Genomic DNA, 22,191 nt, shown 5'->3' on the forward strand with positions numbered 1-22,191 from the left:
CTTTTTTTCAGATGATTATTTCCTCCTCTGTCTCTTGGTGGAATCTTAACCTACTTACTTTAAATTCTCTTTCATTTTCTTTTATTGTTTTCATTTCCTATGGAATGAATTACTATTCCAATAGTTGATGTTATTGGATGTCTTTCCTAGTGTTAGCTTTGGACATGTGTTTTATAATTTTAAAATTATTTTATAATAATTTTCAGGCTTATGTGTATAAGAAGTTTATTATATTTTTACATTTTATTTACTTCTACTCTCACCAATTCCTGATTCACAGTATTATATATACTACTGGTTTTCCCAGTTCAGAACCAGTTTGAGGTTCTTCCTCGTGGTATTGAGGATCTTTCAGATCTTGTTTGTAAACCAGTGGTTGGTGTGGCTGGGTCCTAGTGGTGAAATGTCTGTTTCCTCTGTCCCACTAAATATATAGTTTATGATGTGGATTTGCCTCAAGCATAAGTTGGAAATTGCCTTTCTGCTTTGTCTCAGTCAGTGGTTTTGTAGCAGAGCTTATCTGCCAGGGTTTGAGCATCCCACTGGACCTGGGTGCTCTCTGTTTCTGGGACATGGGACAGCATTCACAGCTTCAGTCCTGTCACTGCCTTGTGCTTACTTTCTATTTTTTGTCCTTGAACATGACCAAAAACACATCCCTACCTTATTTAACCCTGTCTCATCCCTTAAGGAAACCATTTTCAACCCAGTATTGCTAAGAAAGATAAGTGCTTTGGTATTTATGGTGAGATATTATTTCTCTCTAGGATTTTTCTTCTATAAAGATAAATATGCTAGATATGGTACTGTGTGTATCAATGATGGGAGAATTATGGACATGTTTAGACTCAAGGGCCCTTCATGTTTCTAAAGTCAGCCCTTGAGTAGGTATGACATGATGCCTGTTTGCCCTACACCCTCACCTCCCCTTTCTTTAGTTTCAATCCTTTATAGCAGGGGTGGAGAACCGTTTTTCTGCCAAGGGTTATTTGGATACTTATAACATCATTTGTGAGCCTTGCAGAATTCTCAAATTAAAACAATATAGCCTGCTGCAGATTTATTGAATTTTGAGTCCTGTGTAGTTTCTTTGGCAGGGCCAGACCAAATGATTTCTCAGTCCTTATGAAATTCCCACCCTTGCTTTATAGAATCCATGTATATGTTTAGACTTGAATGTACTACTATGTCCTCCCAGTGCATGCCAGGCCCCGAATACCCTTTCGTTTCATATTTTGTTTTGATGACCAGTATTCAGGCATTCTTCTTTCTTCTTTGTGGTCTCTGTTTTGTCTATACGATTTTCCAGCCCCACCCCACCCCCCGCTTCAAGTCTGTGCCTTGTCCTATTTCTCCAATAACTTTAACTGTTGGCTTTACATATCATCTCTGCTTTAAACAGTTCTCAAATTTACACCTGCAGAATGTCAAGAGACATATGAAGAACTAACAAATATGGAAGTGAACCCTTCCTGGAGCCTAGGCACTATGCTAAATCTTCATTTTCAGATATGCACTCTTTTGGCCTCACAATAGCACTGTGAGTTATAAGAACTTTACAATGATCCTTATTTTACAAATAAAAGAACTTAAAATTGTTAGGTAAGTAGCTGTCTAGAACCCAGGTGACTCTGCAGGAACATCCCAGGTAAACTGGGACAAGTTGGTCACCCAAAGCCCAAGAAGGTTAGTGACTATGAAGTGAAAACTGTGGACTTGAACCCAAGCTCCTCTGATCATGGAGTCTGCTTTCACAATGATGTAATTTTGTCTCCATTAGAACCAAGGGTTGATTCAAAGAGTAGGTAGAAGGTAAATGTATGAATCGATGGAGTGGAAGTGCTGTTTCCTGGAAGGAATTTTTTAAGGGAGAATTGTGCTTTTTTAGGAGTCAAGAGACGTGAACTCTGGTGCCAGTTCATTCACAAACCCAGTGTTACTTTGAAATCACCTAACATCCCTGTGCCTCTCTTTGTCACCAGTAAAATGATGGACAATTAAGACAACTCTTCAGATTCTTTTGTAGTATTGCTTGAAACTGTCCCTTAAATATAAACTCTCCAGAACCATTTCAGAGCCCATAAATATTAGCTGATTTTTGCAAGGTTGTCAAGAAAAAGAAAAGTGAAAATAGAAACCAGAATTTCCTGATTGGCTTAAATTTCTAGTTCTATTGCAACAGTTTAGCAGTTTGGCCTTTAATTTATTTTATTTAATTTGTTGTAATTAACTTTATGGTGTTTTTATTGTTGTCTTTAATTGTTTACATAGTGTCCCAAACATCTCAGCAGGAACTGCTTTATAAATCAATTTTCACTCTTTATTGTTACTTATAAAATGTTAATAGCTTCTATTTAAGGCATGTGTGATTATTAGCTCAGAGAATGTACTTTTGAAACTGCACTGTTTTAGTCTGTAAAAATCAAAAGAAAAACAGTCACAACATGCCACAATTATCACTGAAGGCATAACTGTACATATTGATATGGGAGTCTTCATAAGGTATTTTGAAAACGTTTCTGTTTAGTTAAAATTTAAACACCTAAGAATAATTGTGTGTTAATTACAGAGTTCAACCAATGGTACTAGAACAAAAAAAATACTAAAATGGATAAAGTATTACATTGTACATCAACTGTCAGGACAAGAGCTGATCAAGTAACTGTTTCTCATAGTGTCCATTTCACTTCAACAAGTTTCCCCTTTGGTGCTCAGTTAGTTGTCGCGAATCAGGGAGAACATATGATATTTGTCCCTTTGGGACTGGCGTAATTCACTCAGCATGATGTTTTCCAAATTCCTCCATCTTGTTGCAAATGACTGGGTTTCGTTGTTTTTGACTGCTGTATAGTATTCTATAGAGTACATGTCCCATAATTTCTTTATCCAGTCTACTGTTGATGGGCATTTGGGTTGGTTCCAGGTCTTAGCTATTGTGAATTGAGCTGCAATAAACATTAATGTGCAGACTGCTTTTTTGTTTGCCAATTTAATTTCCTTTGGGTAAATTCCAAGGAGTGGGATGGCTGGGTTGAATGGTAGGGTTATCTTCAGGTTTCTGAGGAATCTCCAGACTGACTTCCATAGTGGCTTAACCAGTTTGCATTCCCACCAACAGTGGGATAGTGTCCCTTTTCCCCCACATCCTCTCCAGCATCTATTGTTGGTAGATTTCTGAATGTGAGCCATTCTAACTGGGGTGAGGTGAAACCTGATTGTGGTTTCGATTTGCATTTCCCTGATTGCTAGTGATCTTGAACATTTTTTCATGTGTCTGTTGGCCATTTGGATTTTCTCTTTTGAAAAATGTCTATTGAGGTTCTTGGCCCATCTCTTAAGTGGGTTGTTTGTTTTGATCTTGTGGTGTTTCTTGATTTCTTTGTAGATTCTGGTTATCAACCCTTTATCAGTTGCATAGTTTTCAAATATATTTTCCCATTCTGTTGGTTGTCTCTTCACTTTCCTGACTGTTTCTTTTGCAGTACAGAAACTTCTCAATTTGATGCAATCCCAATAGTTGATTTTGGCTTTGACTGCCTGTGCTTCTGGTGTGTTTTCCAAGAAGTCATTGCCGGTACCTATATCTTGCAGGGTTTTTCCAATGCTCTCTAATAATTTGATGGTATCAGGTCATAGATTTAAGTCTTTAATCCATGTTGAGTGGATTTTTGTGTAAGGTGAAAGGTAGGGGTCTTGCTTCATGATTCTGCATGTGGAAATCCAATTTTCCCAGCACCATTTATTGAATAGACTGTCCTTATCCAGGGATTGGTTTTGGATCCTTGATCAAATATGAGTTGGCTGTAGATGTTTGAATTGATTTCTGGTGTTTCAATTCTGTTCCATTGGTCTATCCATCTGTTTCTGTACCAGTACCATGCTGTTTTGATTACAACTGCCCTGCAGTATGTCCTGAAATCTGATATTGTGATGCCTCCAGCTTTGTTTTGTTGTACAAGATTGCTTTAGCTATTCGAGGTCTCCTGTGTCTCCATATAAATTTCAGCACCATTTTTTCCAGATTTGAGAAGAAGGTCTTCGGTATCTTGATTGGTATTGCATTGAATCTATAAATTGCTTTTGGGAGAATGGACATTTTGATGATGTTGATTCTTGCAATCCATGAGCATGGAAGATTTTTCCATTTCTTGGTATCCTCTTCTATTTCTTTCTTTAAGGTTTTGTAATTTTCATCGTAGAGATCCTTAACGTCCTTGGTTAAGTTTATTCCAAGGTATTTGATTGTTTTTGTAGCTATTGTGAATGGGATTGATCTTAGAAGTTCTTTCTCAGCCATGGCATTGTCTGTGTATACAAAGGCTGTTGATTTTTGTGCATTGATTTTATACCCAACCTGTTAGGAATTTGAAAAACATTATGTTGAGTGAAATAAGCCAATCCCAAAGGGACAAATACCACTTGTTCTCCTTGATAGGTGACAACTAACTGAGCACCAAAAAGGAATCCTGTTAAAGTGAAATGAACACTATGAGAAACGGTGACTTGATCAGCCCTCACCCTGACTGTTGATGAGCAGCTTAATATGTTATCCCTCTTAGTATTTTTTTTGTTTGTTCTACTTAATACTTTTGGTTGAATACTGTAATCAATAAACAATTCTTCTTAAGTGCTGAAACTTAACTGAAAAGTGATCGCTGTTAAATATAAGAGTGGGAATAAGAGAGGGAAGAGATGTGCAATTCGGGACATGCTCAAGCTGACTTGCCCCAAATGGTAGAGTTAGAAACATACCAGGGGATTCGAATTCAATCCCATCGAGGTGGCATGTACCAATGCCATCTCACTAGTCCCAGTGATCAATTGCTGTTCACAATTGATCGTAATGATAGGACTAAGAACCAAAGGGATCACATAAACAAGAATAGTGTCTGCAAATACTAGCTGATAGAATCAAAAAGGGAGAGAATGATCCAACATGGGAAGTGAGATACACAGCAGACCCATAGAATGGCAAATGTCCTAACAGCACTCTGGCCTCATAATCAGCCCTTAAGGCATGCTGATCGGCTGAAATGCCCATGAGACTATTTCAGGCATGGAAAGCCAAGACACTCTGGGGGGGAAAAAAAAAACTAAATGAAAGATATCCACGAGTGAGATCCCAGTGGAAAGAATGGGTCATCAAAGAAGGAGGTACCTTTCTCTGAAGGGAGGAGAGAACTTCCACTTTGACCATGGCCTTGTCTAAATATGATGAGAGTCAGTGAACTCAGGGGGCTTTCATAGCCTTGGCAGCTCATGACAAGAGCCTAGGGTGATTACTGATGCCATAAACAAGAGTGTCAATTTGTTAAGTCAACAAAAGGAGTCACTGTGCACTTACTCCTCATGTAGGATCTTTGTTCTTAGTGTGCTGTACATTGAGATTTAATGCTATAACTAGTACTCAAACAGTATTTTTCACTTTGTGTTTCTGTGTGGGAGCAAAGTGTTGAAATCTTTACTTAATGTATGCTAAACTGATCTTCTGTATATAAAGAGAATTGAAAGTGAATCTTGATGTGAATGGAAGGGGAGAGGGAGTGGAAAGGGGAGGGTTGCGGGTGGGAGGGACATTATGGGGGGAAGCCATTGTAATGCATATTATGTACTTTGGAAATTTATATTCATTAAATAAAAGTTTAAAAAAAAAGAAAACGTTTCTGGTAATAGAGTGTGTAGGAAATAAAGCACTAACACCTTGTTTTTTTTTCTTGGATGTATGTATTCCAGTTGATATGTTTCTCAGTAAAATTATACAGAAATATAATTTATGAAAAGACAATGTGTCTAACATTTTAACATTTCATTTAAGAAAAGTCTGACTCCTTCCATTCCTTCAGTTTTCTCTCAGTATTTAAAGGTTAAATTCTAAGATTGGGAATTTTTGAAATGAGAAAGCTGTGGAATAATGTGGGCTTTTCTGAAATCAGTTTTAGGGGTAGTGTCTGTATGTGTGTGTGTGTGTGTGTGTGTGTTTATCACTCACTTTGGACCAAAGTTCTTGGCTTATTTTCTCATTTACATAGCTATACTCTTCCTATTAAGGTAACTGGATGAATAAAATTAAACAGGTAAAGCCCATTAGCTTTATTATTAGCTTTATTATAGACTACAGAGAAATTTTAATGCTGTTAAGATTTGTAAATAAATATTTTAAACTCCTAGAAAACTAAAAAACTTTGTACAACTTCAGGACTTACAGGAATTCAAATCAATAGATTTGTATTTAGTATTAATTACTTGGCTAGTCATGCAGTCAGTTTTAAGGAAGAAATAAAAGAAATTAAAAAAAAAAACTCGTTCTGAAACCAAGCCCCCCTATATACTTAGTACACTTAACCACTGGGATGACAGTATTATCTCACTGGTCCCATTCCATCATCTCCTGTTGATAATCTTTGATTCTCAGTGACCTTAATGTAAATACCATATATTATTAAATTCTATTTTATGTATCTCTGTCAAAACTATAAAATAAAATCACAGAAAAAGTCCATAGCATACTGAATGTGGCTCAGAAAAGTTTGTTTTGTTTTATCCATTGAGAAAGATAAAGGTGAAGAATGAGTACATTTTAGCTAAAGAGAATATTTCAAAGAATTTTAAAGTATAATGGGAGAGTGTTCTCAGTTTAGCATCTCCTTTTAAATGAGTTGAGAACTGAAATAAAATTAACCATTTTCTTTGGTGATTTAAATATTTTATGTAAAACTGAGAATATTTGGGATCTCTTAATTAATGTCAGTGTCCATGCTTGCCCACAAAGGAATAGAACATCATATCTAATTTATGAAGCAGTCAAATCTTAGCACTTGTGAAATCATTGACTATGCTCATGGGATCCTTGGAGTGTTGGGGTTGGGGGTAAGTAGGAATGATGGGCAGTTGAGGAAGAGTTTCTGAGACTCCATTAAGTCTAAACAGCCGGGTTTTCTTTTATTTTCTTTTAAAGATTTTGTTTGTTTATTTGAGAGATAGAGTTACAGACAGAGAGAAAGGACAGAGAGACAGGTCTTCAATCGACTGGCTCACTTCCCAAATGACTGCAACAACCAGAGCTGGGCTGATCTGAAGCCAGGAGCCAGGAGCTTCTTCCATGTCTCTAATGTGGGTGCAGGGGCCCAAGCACTTAGGCCATCCTCTACTGCTTTCCCAGTCCATAGCAGAGAGCTATACCTGAGCAGGAGCAGCTGGACTTGAACCAGCACCCGTATGGATACTGGTACCACAGCGGAGACTTGAGCCCACTATACCACAGTGCAGGCCCTATACAGCCGGGTTTTCATGTGTTGTCATCCTTGAATTCTGTTTAGACATAAGCTGAAGATGCTGTTTGAAAAACCGTGTGTCTATTTTAAATCCTTCCTACTGAATGAGAAGGTGCAACTTAGTGAGGATAAAAATAGTTTTGGTCCACACTTTGGCAAAGGCAGAATCAGGATGAAATCCAAGTTTTCTTTCACTACAGTGCTCCTTGGACTCTGATATTTTGTGTGCTGGCTAGAGCACATACTCATCATTCAATAATGTTCTTTTCCTTCCCATTTCCTGGCCCTGAGTAATATTCTAATCCAACTTAATTGGCAAATTGGAGGAAGGTGGCTGTATCAGGAAAGGAGAGTTACTACACTCATTTGCCATGTTGGATGTGGCCCCTGAGCATCTAACTTCCCTGATATTAATGATAATGCATTCACATAGAATTTCCTTCCTTCCTTCCTTCCTTCCTTCCTTCCTTCCTTCCTTCCTTCCTTCCTCTCTCTCTCTTTCAATATATATTTATTTATTTGAAAGTCAAAGTTACACACAGAGTGAAGGAAAAGCGGAGAGAGAGAGGTCTTCCATTCGCTGGTTCACTCCCCAGTTGGCCGTAACAGCTGGAGCTACGCCAATCTGCAGCCAGGAGTCAGGAGCCCCCTTCCGGGTCTCCCACATAGGTGCAGGGGCCCAAGGACTTGGGCCATCCCAGGCCATAGCAGAGAGCTGGTTCAGAAGCGGAGCAGTGGGACTCAAACCAGCACCCACATGGGATGCCGGCACTGAATGCTGCGGCTTTACCCACTATGCCACAGTGCTGGCCCCATATAGAATTTTCTTTCTAGTACATTTAATAGCCCTCTAATTTGGTACATAATTTTAATTATGTGATCATAAATCTTTTATTTTCTTATCATATAGTGTACCTTTACCCACTTTGTATGCCTAATATCAGCCGTGTCATATTAGCCCTACTTGTAACTTGTGCTATTTTGTTCTCTTTACTTACCCTCCTTTTTCTTTTTTTATTCTCTTCTTGAGGCCACCCGATGTAACGGTCTGGTCAGACATACTGAGAGGCTTAGCAGAGAGTTATCAATCAGGAAGCAAATTCATGAAATGACTACCTAAAAATCCTTGTTGACTTGGGAGAGAAAAGGTGGATGAGGCTCATACTTAGCTTGAGAGGCACATGGTGAGGGATGCAACTAGGGCTGTGACCAGAGGCATTCTGGCCTAGAGTACTTTCCTCTGTGTTCTCCATGGCTCTAGAGAACAGAGGAAATGGAGAGGGACAGGAGAGAAACAGGAACCCTTGACTGTGTAGGGACCAATTATTGTGCCTGCCTAATGTACAAAAGCAACAGAATAATAGAGTTTCAGAAACTGATGGGATCCTAAAGGTCTTCTTGTAAACTTTTTTTTAAATGAACGAGGAAGTAAGGCCAGGAAAAGTCAAACCAAGCCTTTGACCCAGTGCTGAGTGGAGCTGTGGAATGTCATCTCTATGGTTTTCATCTTTGTTTATGCAGTTGCACGAAAGAGCCCAGGGCACGAGGCTAGATTGTATTCAAAATGCAGTCAGAAACAAGAAAGCAAATGATATGATACACGATTAAGATGACAACTCCTTCTGCTATGTGGAGAATGAATTAGATTAGCCTAAGCATAGAAATTGAGAAAGAAGTTAGGAGACTATGTCAGCAGTCCAGAAAGGAAATGATTGTGCCTGGGAGAGGGAAGATGGTGAGGCTGATGAATTTCTTCTTCTTCTTCCTTTTTTTTTTTTTCCCGCAGGCACAGTTAGTGAGAGAGAGAGAGAGACAGAGAGAAAGGTCTTCCTTCCGTTGGTTCACCCCCCAAATGGCCACCAAGGCCGGTGCGCTGTGCCGATCCGAAGCCAGAGCCAGGCGCTTCCTCCTGGTCTCCCATGCCGTGCAGAGAGCTGGACTGGAAAAGGAGTAACCGGGAAAGAATCCGTTGCCCTGACTGGGACTAGAACCCGGGGTGCTGGTGCCGCAGGCAGAGGAGTAGCCTTGTGAGCTGCGGCACTGGCCAAGGCTGATGAATTTTGAAGTTAAAATATAGAAGAGTATTGATAGGTTCTGTGACTCAGTGGGTTAGGCCACTGCTTGGGACACCTGCATTCCATATTGGAGTCTTGGGACTGAATCCTACTTCTGTCTGCTAATAGGAGGCAGTACATACTGGCTCAATTATTTGGGTTGCTGCCATTCATGTGGGGGAGACCCAGGTGAAGTTTCTGGCTCCTGGCTTCAGCCTGTCCCAGTCCTAACTGTTGTAGCATCTTGGAACATAAACTAGCAAATGGAAGATATCTCTCTTGTGCTCACTCCCTCTTTTCCTTTCTTTCAGATAAGTAAGTAAGTAAATACATAAATAAAAACCTTAAAAATAGAAGATTTGATGGATTAGAGTAGGAAACAAAAATACAGGAAGAATAAAAGTTTTATGGTATGAACAATTGGGAAGATATAAGTATAGTGTCTAAGAGACATGAGAAGGGGTGAAAATGTGATTTAAAGTTGGGAGGGTTAGAGTAGAGGGATGGTGGGAAGGAAGTTTGAGACTAAATATGAAGATTTGCTCTCATTTGACTTCATATCAGTGGTTGAAGCTGCATGTCCAGGTCCTTTTGGTATGGTCTGTTTCCCTGAACCCTACTGAATACATAAGGCAGTTCTTTGCCACGAGGATATTTATTTATAAAGGATACTATGTTAAAGACTTATCAGTTATCTACTTTTGGAAGGTCAAGCTAAGGAGATGAGATAGGGAGATAGCTTCCACTTCTGATTGCCTTATATCCATGCAGAAATGGAATTAGATCAAAACTACAACGTGGTATCATTTCACTCCTATTAGAATGGCTGTTATCAAAAAACAAAAATGCTGGTGAGGATGTAGAGAAAAGGAACTCTAATATGCTGTTGGTGAAAATGCAAATTAGTAAGCCATTATGAAAAACATTATGGAGGTTCCCTGGAAAACTACATATACATCTATTGACCCAGCTGTACCACTTCTGAGTATATATCCAAATGAAATGAAATTGGGAGATACTCACTCTCTCATGTTCATTTCAACACTAGTCACAGTAGTTAAGGTATGGAATCAACCTGCATGTCCATTAATAGGTGAAGATACACTGTAGTTTATATATGCAATAGAATATTACACAGGCATATAAAAGAATGGAATCCTGACCTTTGTAGCAAATGCATGGAACTGGATATCATTATGTTAAGTGAAATAAGCCAGGCACAAAAGAACAGATGAATGTTCTCTCCCATATGTGGAAAGTTTTTTTTTTTTTTTTTTAAGTTAACCTGAGGAGCCTGCTGTGGCATAGTGGGCTAATCTGCCACCTGAGGTGCCAGAATCCCATATGGGCAATGGTTTGTGTCCTGGCTGCTCCTCTTCCTATTCCAGCTCTCTAATATGGCCTGAGAAGGCAGTGGAAGATGGCCCAAGTGCTTGGACCCCTGCACCCATGTTGGAGACCTAGAAGAAGCTCCTGGCTCTTGGCTTTGGATTGGCGCAGCTCTGGCTGTTGTTGCCATTTGGAGAGTGAACCAGCAGATGGAAAACCTATCTGTCTGTGTCTCCCTCTCTCTGTAACTCTACCTCTCAAATAATTTTTATTTTATTTGTTTTTCAAATAATTTTTAAAAAGTCAACCTGAATGGGCTAGCATCTGATTCTGATTCATCGATGCCAGTTCATTACCATTGTGCCTACCCTTCCAGGAATAGCTCAGTCTTTGCATCTCCTGTGTGTGTGTGTGTGTGTGCGTGTGTGTGTGTTTCTCAGCCCTTCGGTGTTACTTTCATTTGAAGTCATGGTTCTCATAGGTTTACACCATTTATTTCATAAAGCTCATTGACTTTCTTATGATATTGGCATATAGTTGTTTTCATCTTTACTTAAAATATTGACTTTTTTTTTTTTTTGCAAATCCCCTGTACAGCTCATGTACTGGCCATGTATTTATTGATCAATGCATCCAGATGAACTCAGCATCTCATAGCTGCTGGATACTCACACAGTGCGACTAACCCTGTTTGCTGATATTTTGTTCACTGTGCCCATCTCTAAGCAATCCCATCCTATATGGCCTTGATTCACCCCCATCTCCTGTCTCAGAGTCGTTTTTGTCACCTCAGGTTCACCGGGGCATTACCATGCCAGTACCCCTTAGGATGCTTGGTTAGTTCTTCGTATTAAAGGGACAGTGGGATGTCTTGCTTGCCAGCCAATTTAATATAGTCTGACATTCCTGGCACACTGAATTAAGGTGGAGGAGCTAACAGTCCCAGAGAAGAGTCCGTTTCTATGAAGATTAGAACAAGAAAGTGACAGAGCACACAGAACTTTTATTTCTTCTTATATTTAAATATAAAGAAGACAGTAATTAAGCCCAATGCGAAGATGAGTTCTGATTGTTAATTGCCGAGGGAGGTGCAGTGTTTTAATTTGTCCTGGTTCATTTGTGGAACTAGGCAGACAAGGTACATGTTCTGTGCTCTTGCCCATGGATAATGCTGACAATTTGAGAATTAATCATTTTTGGATGTTCCTGATTTATCATTTTAAAATGTTACTGCAGTGTTTTTCATCACTCTGACTGGAAACTGAGGAAAACATGTGGCTTTTTATCTAAGAGCATGTGCCTAGAGTCATGGTTTTCATAGGGCAAATTGGCTTACAGTTTTATTAAAATAGCCTTCAGATTATTTAATAGTCTTGAATATTTCACTCATGGTTTGTTGGTTGAGTCAGTCAACTGAACAGTTAGCATTTAAGAACAAGAAGCCCTGTGGTGCTCTGTAAAGCATTTAATAGTCCTGTGTCTAATGATAAAGCTGTTTGAACACATCATGGTGTGCACTGGTATAACTGACTCTCTTGTAGTAGGGGGAGCATTTAATTTATTTTGGATATTGTTTTGTAAGTAATGATGAGGTCAAATGGGGGAGGAAGAGCTTAGCTCACTCAACCCATTGTTTACTCCTTTAGTTGAGCAACTGTACGATATGGTGCACTGAGCTAGTAATCAGGAATACCGAAGCACTGGGCAGGAGTTGAACTCACTCCTCCAACTGAACATTTACAGCTAGGAAACTTAAAAATGCAGATGCCTAGGCCCTATCTAGACTTTGATATATTTTTAAAAACTCCCCAGGTGAATTTGGTATCATCCAGAGTTGAAGACAACAAATATGAAGTATAATTTGTTTTCAATGCATTTGGGATATATGTGGGAATATGGGACTTCTATATGTAGCTATTATTGCATCATTTTAGCTCCTTACACAGACAGCATGTAAACATCAAGGGAAAGGCATGGTCAATGTAACTACCTTACTGAAGGGAGTAACAGATTCCTAGAGACCAGGTTAGTCATGGGGGGTAGATTTGAATCTAGGCTTTAAGGATGAGTAGTATATACATAAACAAAGATGAGAAGACAGAGCATTCTAATAGACTAGCATAAACCTTAGCTGAAAGGCATGAGTGTGTAAGGTGTGTGCCAGATGTCAGCTGGATATTAACTGGAAGGTAGTGAGAATCAGATAGTCCTGCATAGGATCTTAGGCTCATCTATCTGGATTTGGGTCCTGTACATTTTATATATAGCTGTTTACATTGACAAAGTATTTCACTTCACTGAACTCTAGTTCTAATATCAGCCAAATGTGGGACAGGAGTTCCTGTCACATTGTTTGGAATTAGTAAGTAATGTGTTTATCAGCACTCAGTAAACTACAGAGCCATGCCCAATCATCTCCATTGTTACTGCCTGTCAGAGGGGAAGGCTTTGAAGGTTTTAGAGCAGAAGAGCGAATTATAAAACGTATTAATGGTTCATCTTATTTGCTTATAATGAAAGAAATAGTGAAACATTAATGTGTATCAGTATTGAATTACTTAATGTACTGTGTTTAAAGACTAGGAATTAAATCTTCAAAAAAGAAGATCACTTTAACTGTCCATCATGACTACCATGGAGACAATGCCTGAGAAAGAAAAATGTGAGTATACATGCTTGCCTAATAATTAGCTGCACAATGCAGTGCATAACCACTATTTAATGAATCTTTTTTGTTAATTAATATCCCCCAGAGTACTGTACTTATTGTCACTTCTTGAAGGATTCACTCTTATTACTTTTATTTAATATGACCAACTTTTGGGATATCTATACATTTAACTTGGTGTGCTGTCCAATGTGGTATCCACTGATCATAGGGTTTTTTTTTTTCATACATTGTGTCTCCCATGAACTTTTTGAAGACCCTTTCTATGCATAGATTGCAAAAATTTTCTGCAGCACAATAACCCTATCTTGTAATTCCATTGCCCATGAATTTTTTGAAGTACCCCTGTATGATCTAAGTAAACCTGCTGGCATCTATCCAGAACTACCTCAGATGCTGTGAAGATCACTGTAACTCTCTTTTTATTTGGATGATACACACACATTTTATAAAGATGGAGGGAGAACCAAGGAGTACAGAGGCAGTGTTTTCCAGTTTCATTTTGTTTTAGGTTATACCCATGATTACTTAAATTACATTTGAAGTCTTAATTTTGTGAACTTGGAATTCCCTTATGTCTCCTTATTAGCTTAGTCCCACTGAAAAATATTAACACTGATTTGAGGGGTGGTGAACAGTGTAAAATATATCTGAGATATATAGAAAACCTATTAATCATTTTTGTTGTTACAAAGAAGATATTTATGCTAGAGAAGACCAGGAATTAAGTGAGGAGGGGAGTGAATAAAAGTGTATCATCAGTAAAAGACAACTGAATGCCTTTAGTCTGGAATTGACAAGTTGAGTCTTAATGTGGAATGTGTTGGAAATATTGCTGAATATGTATTTTAGTAAAAGATAACCATATGCCAGTTGATACTGGGGTTTTACTTGGTTCTTTAACTCTTTTGGAGAAGAAATTAGAAATAATTTATATTTTCTTCATTTATGTATAATGACATTGAATAAAAATTATTTAAGTTTTTAAAGCGCTTGTATGTAGTTTCTAGCTTCCACACTCTTTACCCTAAAACCAGTGACCTTACTTATGCTTCTCTGCTCTCTGCTTCTATCCACTCCTTTTTACTTCCAACTCTCCCTCTCTATTCGCTCTGCACGTGCACTGATATTCAAACATTTTCTTTCTTTACTTGTTGAGTATGTGTTTGTTATTTTTAGCCAAGGAATTCTTTCCTGCAAAATAAAATGTGGGAAGAGCTCAAATATGTACAACAGATAAGGTCTGAACGGCTCTGATGGAAAGAAGGAAGAGCCCCCAAGGTTCATAAAATTAATGAAGCACAAATTTCAAGCCACTGCCTTCACCTGGATTTGATTCACAATTTTATTTCTCTTGGGGTATTTGTGTTTTTAACCTTGTCTCTCATAATGCAATGTAAAGCTTTTTCTCTTTAAAGGGACACATATATTAATGAGCTGGCAATAGGAGATATTGGGGGTTTGTGTTGACCTCTGTCACAGCATATCTTATTCAACGACATGGCGTTTATTTACAAGTTTTTCTGACACTAGACTTTTAAATACTTGGAAGATAGGAATGGCTAGTGTGATACTTATTTTAGTACATTTAGCACCAAACCAGTATTATCATTCAGTAGGTACTTAATGAATGCATGCTGAATTGAGTTCCATTGTATCTGAGGTGGGGCTTTACTAATGCCTGTGAAATCCAACACACAGGCAGTTGGGCATTTACTCTGATTATATATGCAAGGATGACTCAGCCACGTGGCCATACTTGTTTGTTTAGGATTATCTTCTCAGTAAGTCTTTGTGACGGTTCTCAGAAGAATGTAGCCGCTTATTGAGAATGATGGAAATCCTCTTGAGTCTTGCTGTTTATGTTCGTTGTGGTTATGAAAAACACATGTTTGTAAGCCCCTCGCTCCGTGATTATAATCAGGAGATGGCTCATTCTCTGTCAGAGTTTCCAAAGCCCGATTTTCTTGTGCTATATTCACTTCAGAGTCTTACTAGAGAAACTAGACAGAACCTCTGAAACAGTAAGAGAATTCTGCAGTTTTAGGAGCCATCCTCTATGAGCATTAAACTGATGATATATGAAAAATGGGGTGCTTTTTGAAGGATAAAAAGCATTTAAGAAGTTATTCTAAGTTTGTGAAATCCTTTGGATTTAGAAGTGTTCAACGGTCTCTTTCCCCATGGAGATGTTAATATTTGCACTCATGTTTTATGTAACTTTAATATGACCGTTTCAACCTCTTCGTGAACTTTATTATGGTAAAATTGTTATTGCTTATAATGATTTATTATTGCTTTAGGGGGATTTAGTAACTTCAAGAATGCCAAGTATGAAAAGATTTTATTATCTGTGAACATATTTAATTAGTGTAGGGTAAAAAGAACAGTAAGATTAATACAAACTAAATTAGAACATGGTGTTATCTTTGTGCTGTTGAAGATACGAGGATTGCCTGATGAAACTGATTATATAGTTAGGTTTAGCTGAGTGATAGTAATTCAATAACAACAACAACCATCATCATCATCATCATCCACATTTTTGAAAGCTCATTATGTGCCAGGTACTGTGCTAAATACTTTGAAATGATAACTAACTAAATATGCTTAACAACTCTCTGTGATGGATGTTTTTGTTATCATCCTCATTTTACCAATGAGAACACTAAGGCTTAAGACAGTAAAATAAGGTTCAAGAGCAAATAAAAATTCAAACACAAACAGCATGACTTAGAAATGAGAGTTCTTAAAAATCATTCAACATGAAATGAATATGTATATGCAGATAAAGCCTTAAGTACAGGTTTCCTAATAGAGAAGGAACTAGCCTTGGTAACTTTTTCTTAATAATTTAAGTTACTTGAATGGATAGAAGCTACATGCTTTTCCCATATACTTGTCCTGCTGTGAACAAAAAGAAGCCTCAAATATAATTTACTGAATGAATTTTTAATGTCAGTCACTTGATTTCTTGTAATATTGACTCACTTATTGAATATATACATATCTTTGCAAATTATAAAAATAAATGACTTTAGCATTGCTTTTTCTAAGGCATTGAAATGAGTTATCTTTGCTACTTGAGCATTTATCTATTTTGTCTGAAGGCTAGTTTTTAGTTATGGTAGAAAATCAGAGCTGGCTCAGTACCTTGTATGACAGCAAGGGCTCAGACCTGCCACCTTGCAGTCAATGGGTCTACATTCCTTTGGTGGAAATATTTCAAGATCCATGTGAAATTGCTGCTTTCTGGTCATGCCTGCCTGTCTCTGCTCCTTTATGAATACTCCGAGGCCTTGTTCTGTTCAAGAATCTCATGACCTGTCAGGGTATGCCATGCAGGCTCTGGATGAGTCAGAATCTGCTGGCTGCAAGGTGGTTGTTGGAGTTGTCACAGTGCACAAGAGCTTCAGAGTTCACAGGCACGTGGGAAAGTCAGGCACACTCATCAACAAAGAACCTAGCTGGGAAGAACATGCTAACTTGGTAATTCAACTCCTTTGCAAAGGTTAACTTTTAGTTACAAAAGGCAACATCAGAACAGCTACACCAACACAATAAATTACAACAAGGGTGCAGGAGTGTTTAAAAGGAAAAGTGTCATATTCCAGGATGACCAGCCACATCTCAGAGGAATTCACAGTGATACATGGCATCAGGAAAACTTGCAGTTGTATAGTAAAAAACAGCAAGCAACTCCAGAGATCACTGTGTGTGAATGCTCATGGCGTGACTGCGTCTTTAGAAACACACCAGCCTCTGGGTCTCAGAGCTTTTACCTGTGAATGAAGATGAGCTCATCTCTAAGGCCTTGTCTTAAAGGAAGACATGAGGATTTTTACAAAGCCATGCTTGCATTAAAAACACATGACAATGTTGTTGTTATAAGCAATTGTAATTAAAATAATTGTAAGGGAGATTTGATTATTCAGAAAAAGGGAATTAAAGGAAGAAAGGATCATCATAAGAGGAGGAAAAAAGAGGACAAGTCATGGAGTCACATCTGGGAATACCTCACTGCCTTTCCTTCAGGAAGTGTACGATCTGGCTGGAGACCTTCTCAATGTTGAATAATATTTTAGTTGAAATGAATGAAACAGCTTTAATTTATGAACTACTCTCTCTTCCCTATGAGTGAAAGTGGCTTTGAATGGAAAAATTAGTGGAACCATTTTGTGGTCACATGTGACTATGCTTCAATCTAAACAAAGAATATATGTATTTCTCTAGAAATATGTGCTTCAAGTCTTGACAGCTATTTTTTTTTTATAAAGAAAGGAATGCCACAAATCAGTGTTCTTGGAAATATATAGACAACCTTTAATGTCGGGAAATGCAGTGACGTGTGTGGGAGGACAGGGATATTTGAGTTTGCTAAAAACTTAAAGTATTTTCATGGGTAACAGTGGAGAGAAGGCAGAAGCTAGAGAGAGCAAGTTGTTCTTTTCCCAAATAATTGCAGAGGGGCAATTCCAATACTGTTTTTCCTAAAGGGGCACTTCTTGGTAAATGGTATCTTTCCTAACCTAGTGCTTTTCAAGTGGACTAGAGTCTAGTCATGTCTCTCCTTTAATGCTAGGGTTTCCCCCAAGCTTCATTCAGTAGGTACTTAATTTCCCCCAAACTTCATTGTTCAAGACTGCCTTGTACAGCTATCTGTGGGGAAAAGAGAGGAGTAATTTTTGTACAAGATTTAAAAGGGTTTTGCCCCAATATTGCATTATAAAAATTTTAAACATACAGCAAGCATGAAATAATTTTAAATCAATACTCATATATACCATCCCGCTGTTATCATTAATATTTTACTGTACTTGATTTACTACATGACCGTCCATCAGTCAACATGCATATCATTGTTAGAATTTGTTATAACATTACATTCTAACATTTTAAACATGTAACTGTATGAAATTTTAATGTAAAACATAAATACAGTAAAATGTAGAAATATTGATCATGCATTCATTGAGTTATGATAATCACATGTCTGTAAATCCATATTCCTATCATGCTATAGAACATTACCATCCTCCCAGAAATTTTCTTTGTGTCCTCAATCTATGACAACCTGAACAGAAGAATCACTATTCTGCTTGTTTCTTCATTATAGAAATATGTTTCCCAGTTTTTTTCCCAAGTTCTTGCCCCTGAGTGAGATAAGAATTCAAAGCAGAGGCATAAGTGAGGTGCATAAAGCAGGATTTATTTAAAGTGAGAGAATGTGTATACATTCAAGTATGAGTGTAGGTAACACCTGGAGGAGAAAACCTGCACATGAGAGGCTTGGAGAAGCCTACGAGAGTGGATGGGAAAGGGAAAGGGAAAGTCCAAAAGGAAGGCCTCAAAAAAGCTGCTCCCATATCCAAAAGTCCCCTTAATGGGGAGGGTAGTTCCCTGATTGAATATACAAACAGGGTGGAGTTTGGCTGTGCTTTATTTGTGTGAGGTTTCCTTGGAATTTTGTTTTGTCTTCACAGGGAGTTTAGCTTCCACATATTCATCATGGCTTCTTTCCTCTCATAGTTCCAGAAGAGATGCAGGTGCATTGTGGGAAAGTGGGCCTACTGGGTTGGCATGCAAGGGAGTAGTGTTAAAATGCAAGGTTGCAAGAGACAGAAATTGTGGGAAAATCATGCAGCTCATTTATTCTTGCTTAACACCTTGCCTAGTTCTTCCATATCACTGCCATAGATTAGTTATAACTGTTCTAGAACTTCTTAGTGGAAGCAAACAATATGTACTTTTTAGGTGTAAGACTGCTTTAACTTGACAGAATGTGTTTGAAATTTTTCTCTTTTTAAAGATTTGTTTATTTATTTGAAAGCCATAGTTACACAGAGAGAAGAGAGGCAGAGAGAGAGAGAGAGAGGGAGAGAGAGAGAGAGGTCCTCCTTCAGATGGTTCACTCCCTAGTTGGCTGCAATGGCTGGAGCTGCTCTGATCTGAAGCCAGGAGCCAGGAGCCCCTTCTGGGTTTCCCATGTGGGTGTAGGGGCCCAAGGACTTGGGCCATCCTCCACTGCTTTCTCAGGCCATAGCAGAGAGCTGGATCAGAAGTGGAGCAGATGGGTCTAGAACCAGTACCCATATGGGATGCCGGTGCTTCAAGCCATGGTGTTAACCCGCTGCACCACAAGGCCAGCCCCTGAAATTTTTCTTTGTTGTGTCTGTCAGTAGTTTGGTTCTATTTTATTTCTAACTAGTATTTCATTGTATGACTATACTACTGCTTATCCATTTACTTATTGATAAACACCTGGGCTTTTACAATGTGAAACTGTGAGTGAATCTGCTGTGAACATTCTTGTACAAGTTTTTTGTAAACTTGTTGCCATTTTCTCTGGTAAATGCCTAGGAGTGGAATTATTGAGTCACAGGTCAGTTATATATTTAGTTTTATAAGAAATTGCCATACCTTTTCCAAACTGATCATCCTATTTTATGTTTTTGTCAGCAACATGTGAGAGTTCCAGTAGCCCTATAGCCCCACCACTATTTCATGTTACAAATCTCCAAATTTTAGCTATTCTGGTTGATGTGCAGTGGTATCTCATATGGCTTTTATTTGCTTAAAAATGATGTTTTAATTTCTTAAAAATTGAATAGGTGAAAAGAAGCGATAGAAAGTCTGAATCCTGAGTACAAATGGATGTTGTTATAGAAATGGGGAGCTTACTAGCTAGATTTAAAAGCTCATTTGAATAGGTAATATATATAAATTTACGGAGTCCAAGTTAAGAGAAGGAAATTGAAAAACATTTTTCAATGTCAGAATCAGCTAATAATTAAGGGAATATATAAGGAGAAAATCTTAGCTAATACTAAATGAGAATGCTGTAGAATTCTGGTTAAAAGAAATGCTTTAGAAATGATACAGAATTCTGGTCAAAAGAAATTAGGAAGCATAGAAAAACAGATGAGTTATAATGGTTGCTACCTGTAGTGTGTATATTTTAATTTATTGGTATTTCTCTTTAATAAAGCAGTTGAAATATTTTATTTTGCAATTCTAATAATTTTATCTTGAAGAAATGTTCAGCCATAGGCATTAGTCATCAGGTATACAAAACACAGGTAGACTTGATAATAACCTTTTTGCTCAAAACATGGTGTTGAGTTTTTTGTGCGTAATAACATTTAAAAAAACTTTAAGATCTTTTAAGATGGCAGAATAGTTACAGGATGGTCTGATTTACGTGGGGTGATATTTAAAAAAGGAGAGAGAGTACACTCTCAAGATAAAGCTGCAAAGAGAGCCGCAGTGGGAGACCCTGCAAGAGCAGTGGAGGCAGTCTGGACCCATATTGAGTGAGCAAATACACAACAGAAGGCCCACTGACTTGGATACAGGGAAGAGGACATCTGCCCTGGCAAGCCAGGAGAGAGGGTACTCCATGGGCCCACGGTGCTGCTGATAAATGTGAGGGAGAACTTGGTGAACTGCTTTTGGAGTTCCACATTGATCTCCCATGACAGCAGGTGATCGATCACTCAGAGGAAGGAAAAAAATGTGGCCTGTCTCTCGCCCTCCCCATTTCCTCCTACAGCAGAGAACTTCAGCCAGTGAGAAGAGAGCTGATGCCATTTTTGGACACAGGCAGGTAGCCACTGCTGATCTACCATACATGCTCCCAGAAATATCTAGGGTCATCCTCTACCCTGTTGTTGAGGGCCACAGTAATTTGGAGGAAGTTGAGGAGGAAGGTCTCTACCCTGCCAGTTGCACTGCACTGGTTGTCCAGCAATGGAAGGGGAGGGAAGTGCCACCTGTGAGACTCTCCTGCCCACCTAGCACAATTGAGAAACTACTGGGGCTGCATCAGGTTGGTACTTTACCTGTCTGTGAACAACGATCTAACCAGAGAGAAAAACCCACCATGCACACTGACACCAAATCTGTTGGGAGGACTACACATAGATAACAGCTCTGGGAACACCTTAGTTTCCTTATAGACAAGACTTGCTGGCATGGTGGAGAGGCCTCACAGGCATCACATGACCCAGAGAGCCCTGGGATTTGAGCCTGAGAAAATAGAGACTGCTTAGGAGGAGGCAGAACAGGTTCTGGGCAACCACAGAACACTTTTCTATGCTCTCTGAGCTCCTAAGTTTCCTATAGCAGCTCATAGCAGAGAGAACCATACTCACAGGAAAAGACTCCACAGATCAAATGTTCATAAAGCAGTGTGGATGATTGCTTAACACACTGGGGACTAAGATCCTGGGTGTTTCTTGACTGGGAGGAGAAGGGATGGTTGAATGAAAATTTTTCCCATGAAATTGAGATCTTAAAGAGAAATCAAAATGAAATACTAGAAATGAAGATTCAATAGATCAAATAAAATATGCAGTGGAAAGTCTTAACAACAGAGTAAGTGAGGCCAAAACTACCCACAGTAAAACATAAAGAGAGGAAACACCAGATTACTTCCAGAGGATCTCCAATTAGACTCACAGTGGACTTCTCATCAGAAACCCTACAGGCTAGGAGAGAATGGTGAGGTATATTCTAAGGCTTAAAAGAAAAAAACTTTCAATCCAGAGTATTGTACCCTGCAAAGCTCTCATTTATGGATGAAGGTGAAATAAAGACCTTCCATAACAAACAAAAATTGAAAAAATTTGTCACCACTCATCCATCCCTGCAGAAGATACTTAAGGATGTATTACACACAGGAACACAGAAACATGGTCATCACTAGGAAAGAAAGTGAAGGCAGAAAATCTCTCAGTAGAAGTACAAAGGAAATCTAATATAAAAAATAGGAATATTTTTGGAAAAAATGGCAGGGCAAAGTTGTTACTTATCAATAGTCACCTTGAATATGAATGGCCTCAACTCTCTAGTTAAAAGACACTGACTG

General features: G+C 38.5%; 1 protein-coding gene across 23 annotated transcripts in view; it reads left to right on the forward strand.

Annotated features, from left to right (window-relative positions):
* Positions 1–22,191, forward strand: part of IQCM (IQ motif containing M) — a 577,684-nt gene that overhangs the window by 121,634 nt on the left and 433,859 nt on the right. For 20 of the 23 annotated variants that reach the window (XM_051819382.2, XM_051819370.2, XM_051819385.2 and 17 more), the window contains one exon: positions 13,233–13,316. The exons of the other annotated variants lie outside the window; for them this stretch is intronic. In XM_051819382.2, coding sequence (XP_051675342.2) covers positions 13,280–13,316 — 37 coding nt within the window. In that variant the 5' untranslated portion in view covers positions 13,233–13,279. The remainder of the gene's footprint in view (positions 1–13,232; positions 13,317–22,191) is intronic. 23 annotated transcript variants of the gene reach the window in all.

This window comes from Oryctolagus cuniculus, chromosome 8 (assembly GCF_964237555.1).
Source record: "Oryctolagus cuniculus chromosome 8, mOryCun1.1, whole genome shotgun sequence".
NCBI classification, from domain to species: domain Eukaryota; kingdom Metazoa; phylum Chordata; class Mammalia; order Lagomorpha; family Leporidae; genus Oryctolagus; species Oryctolagus cuniculus.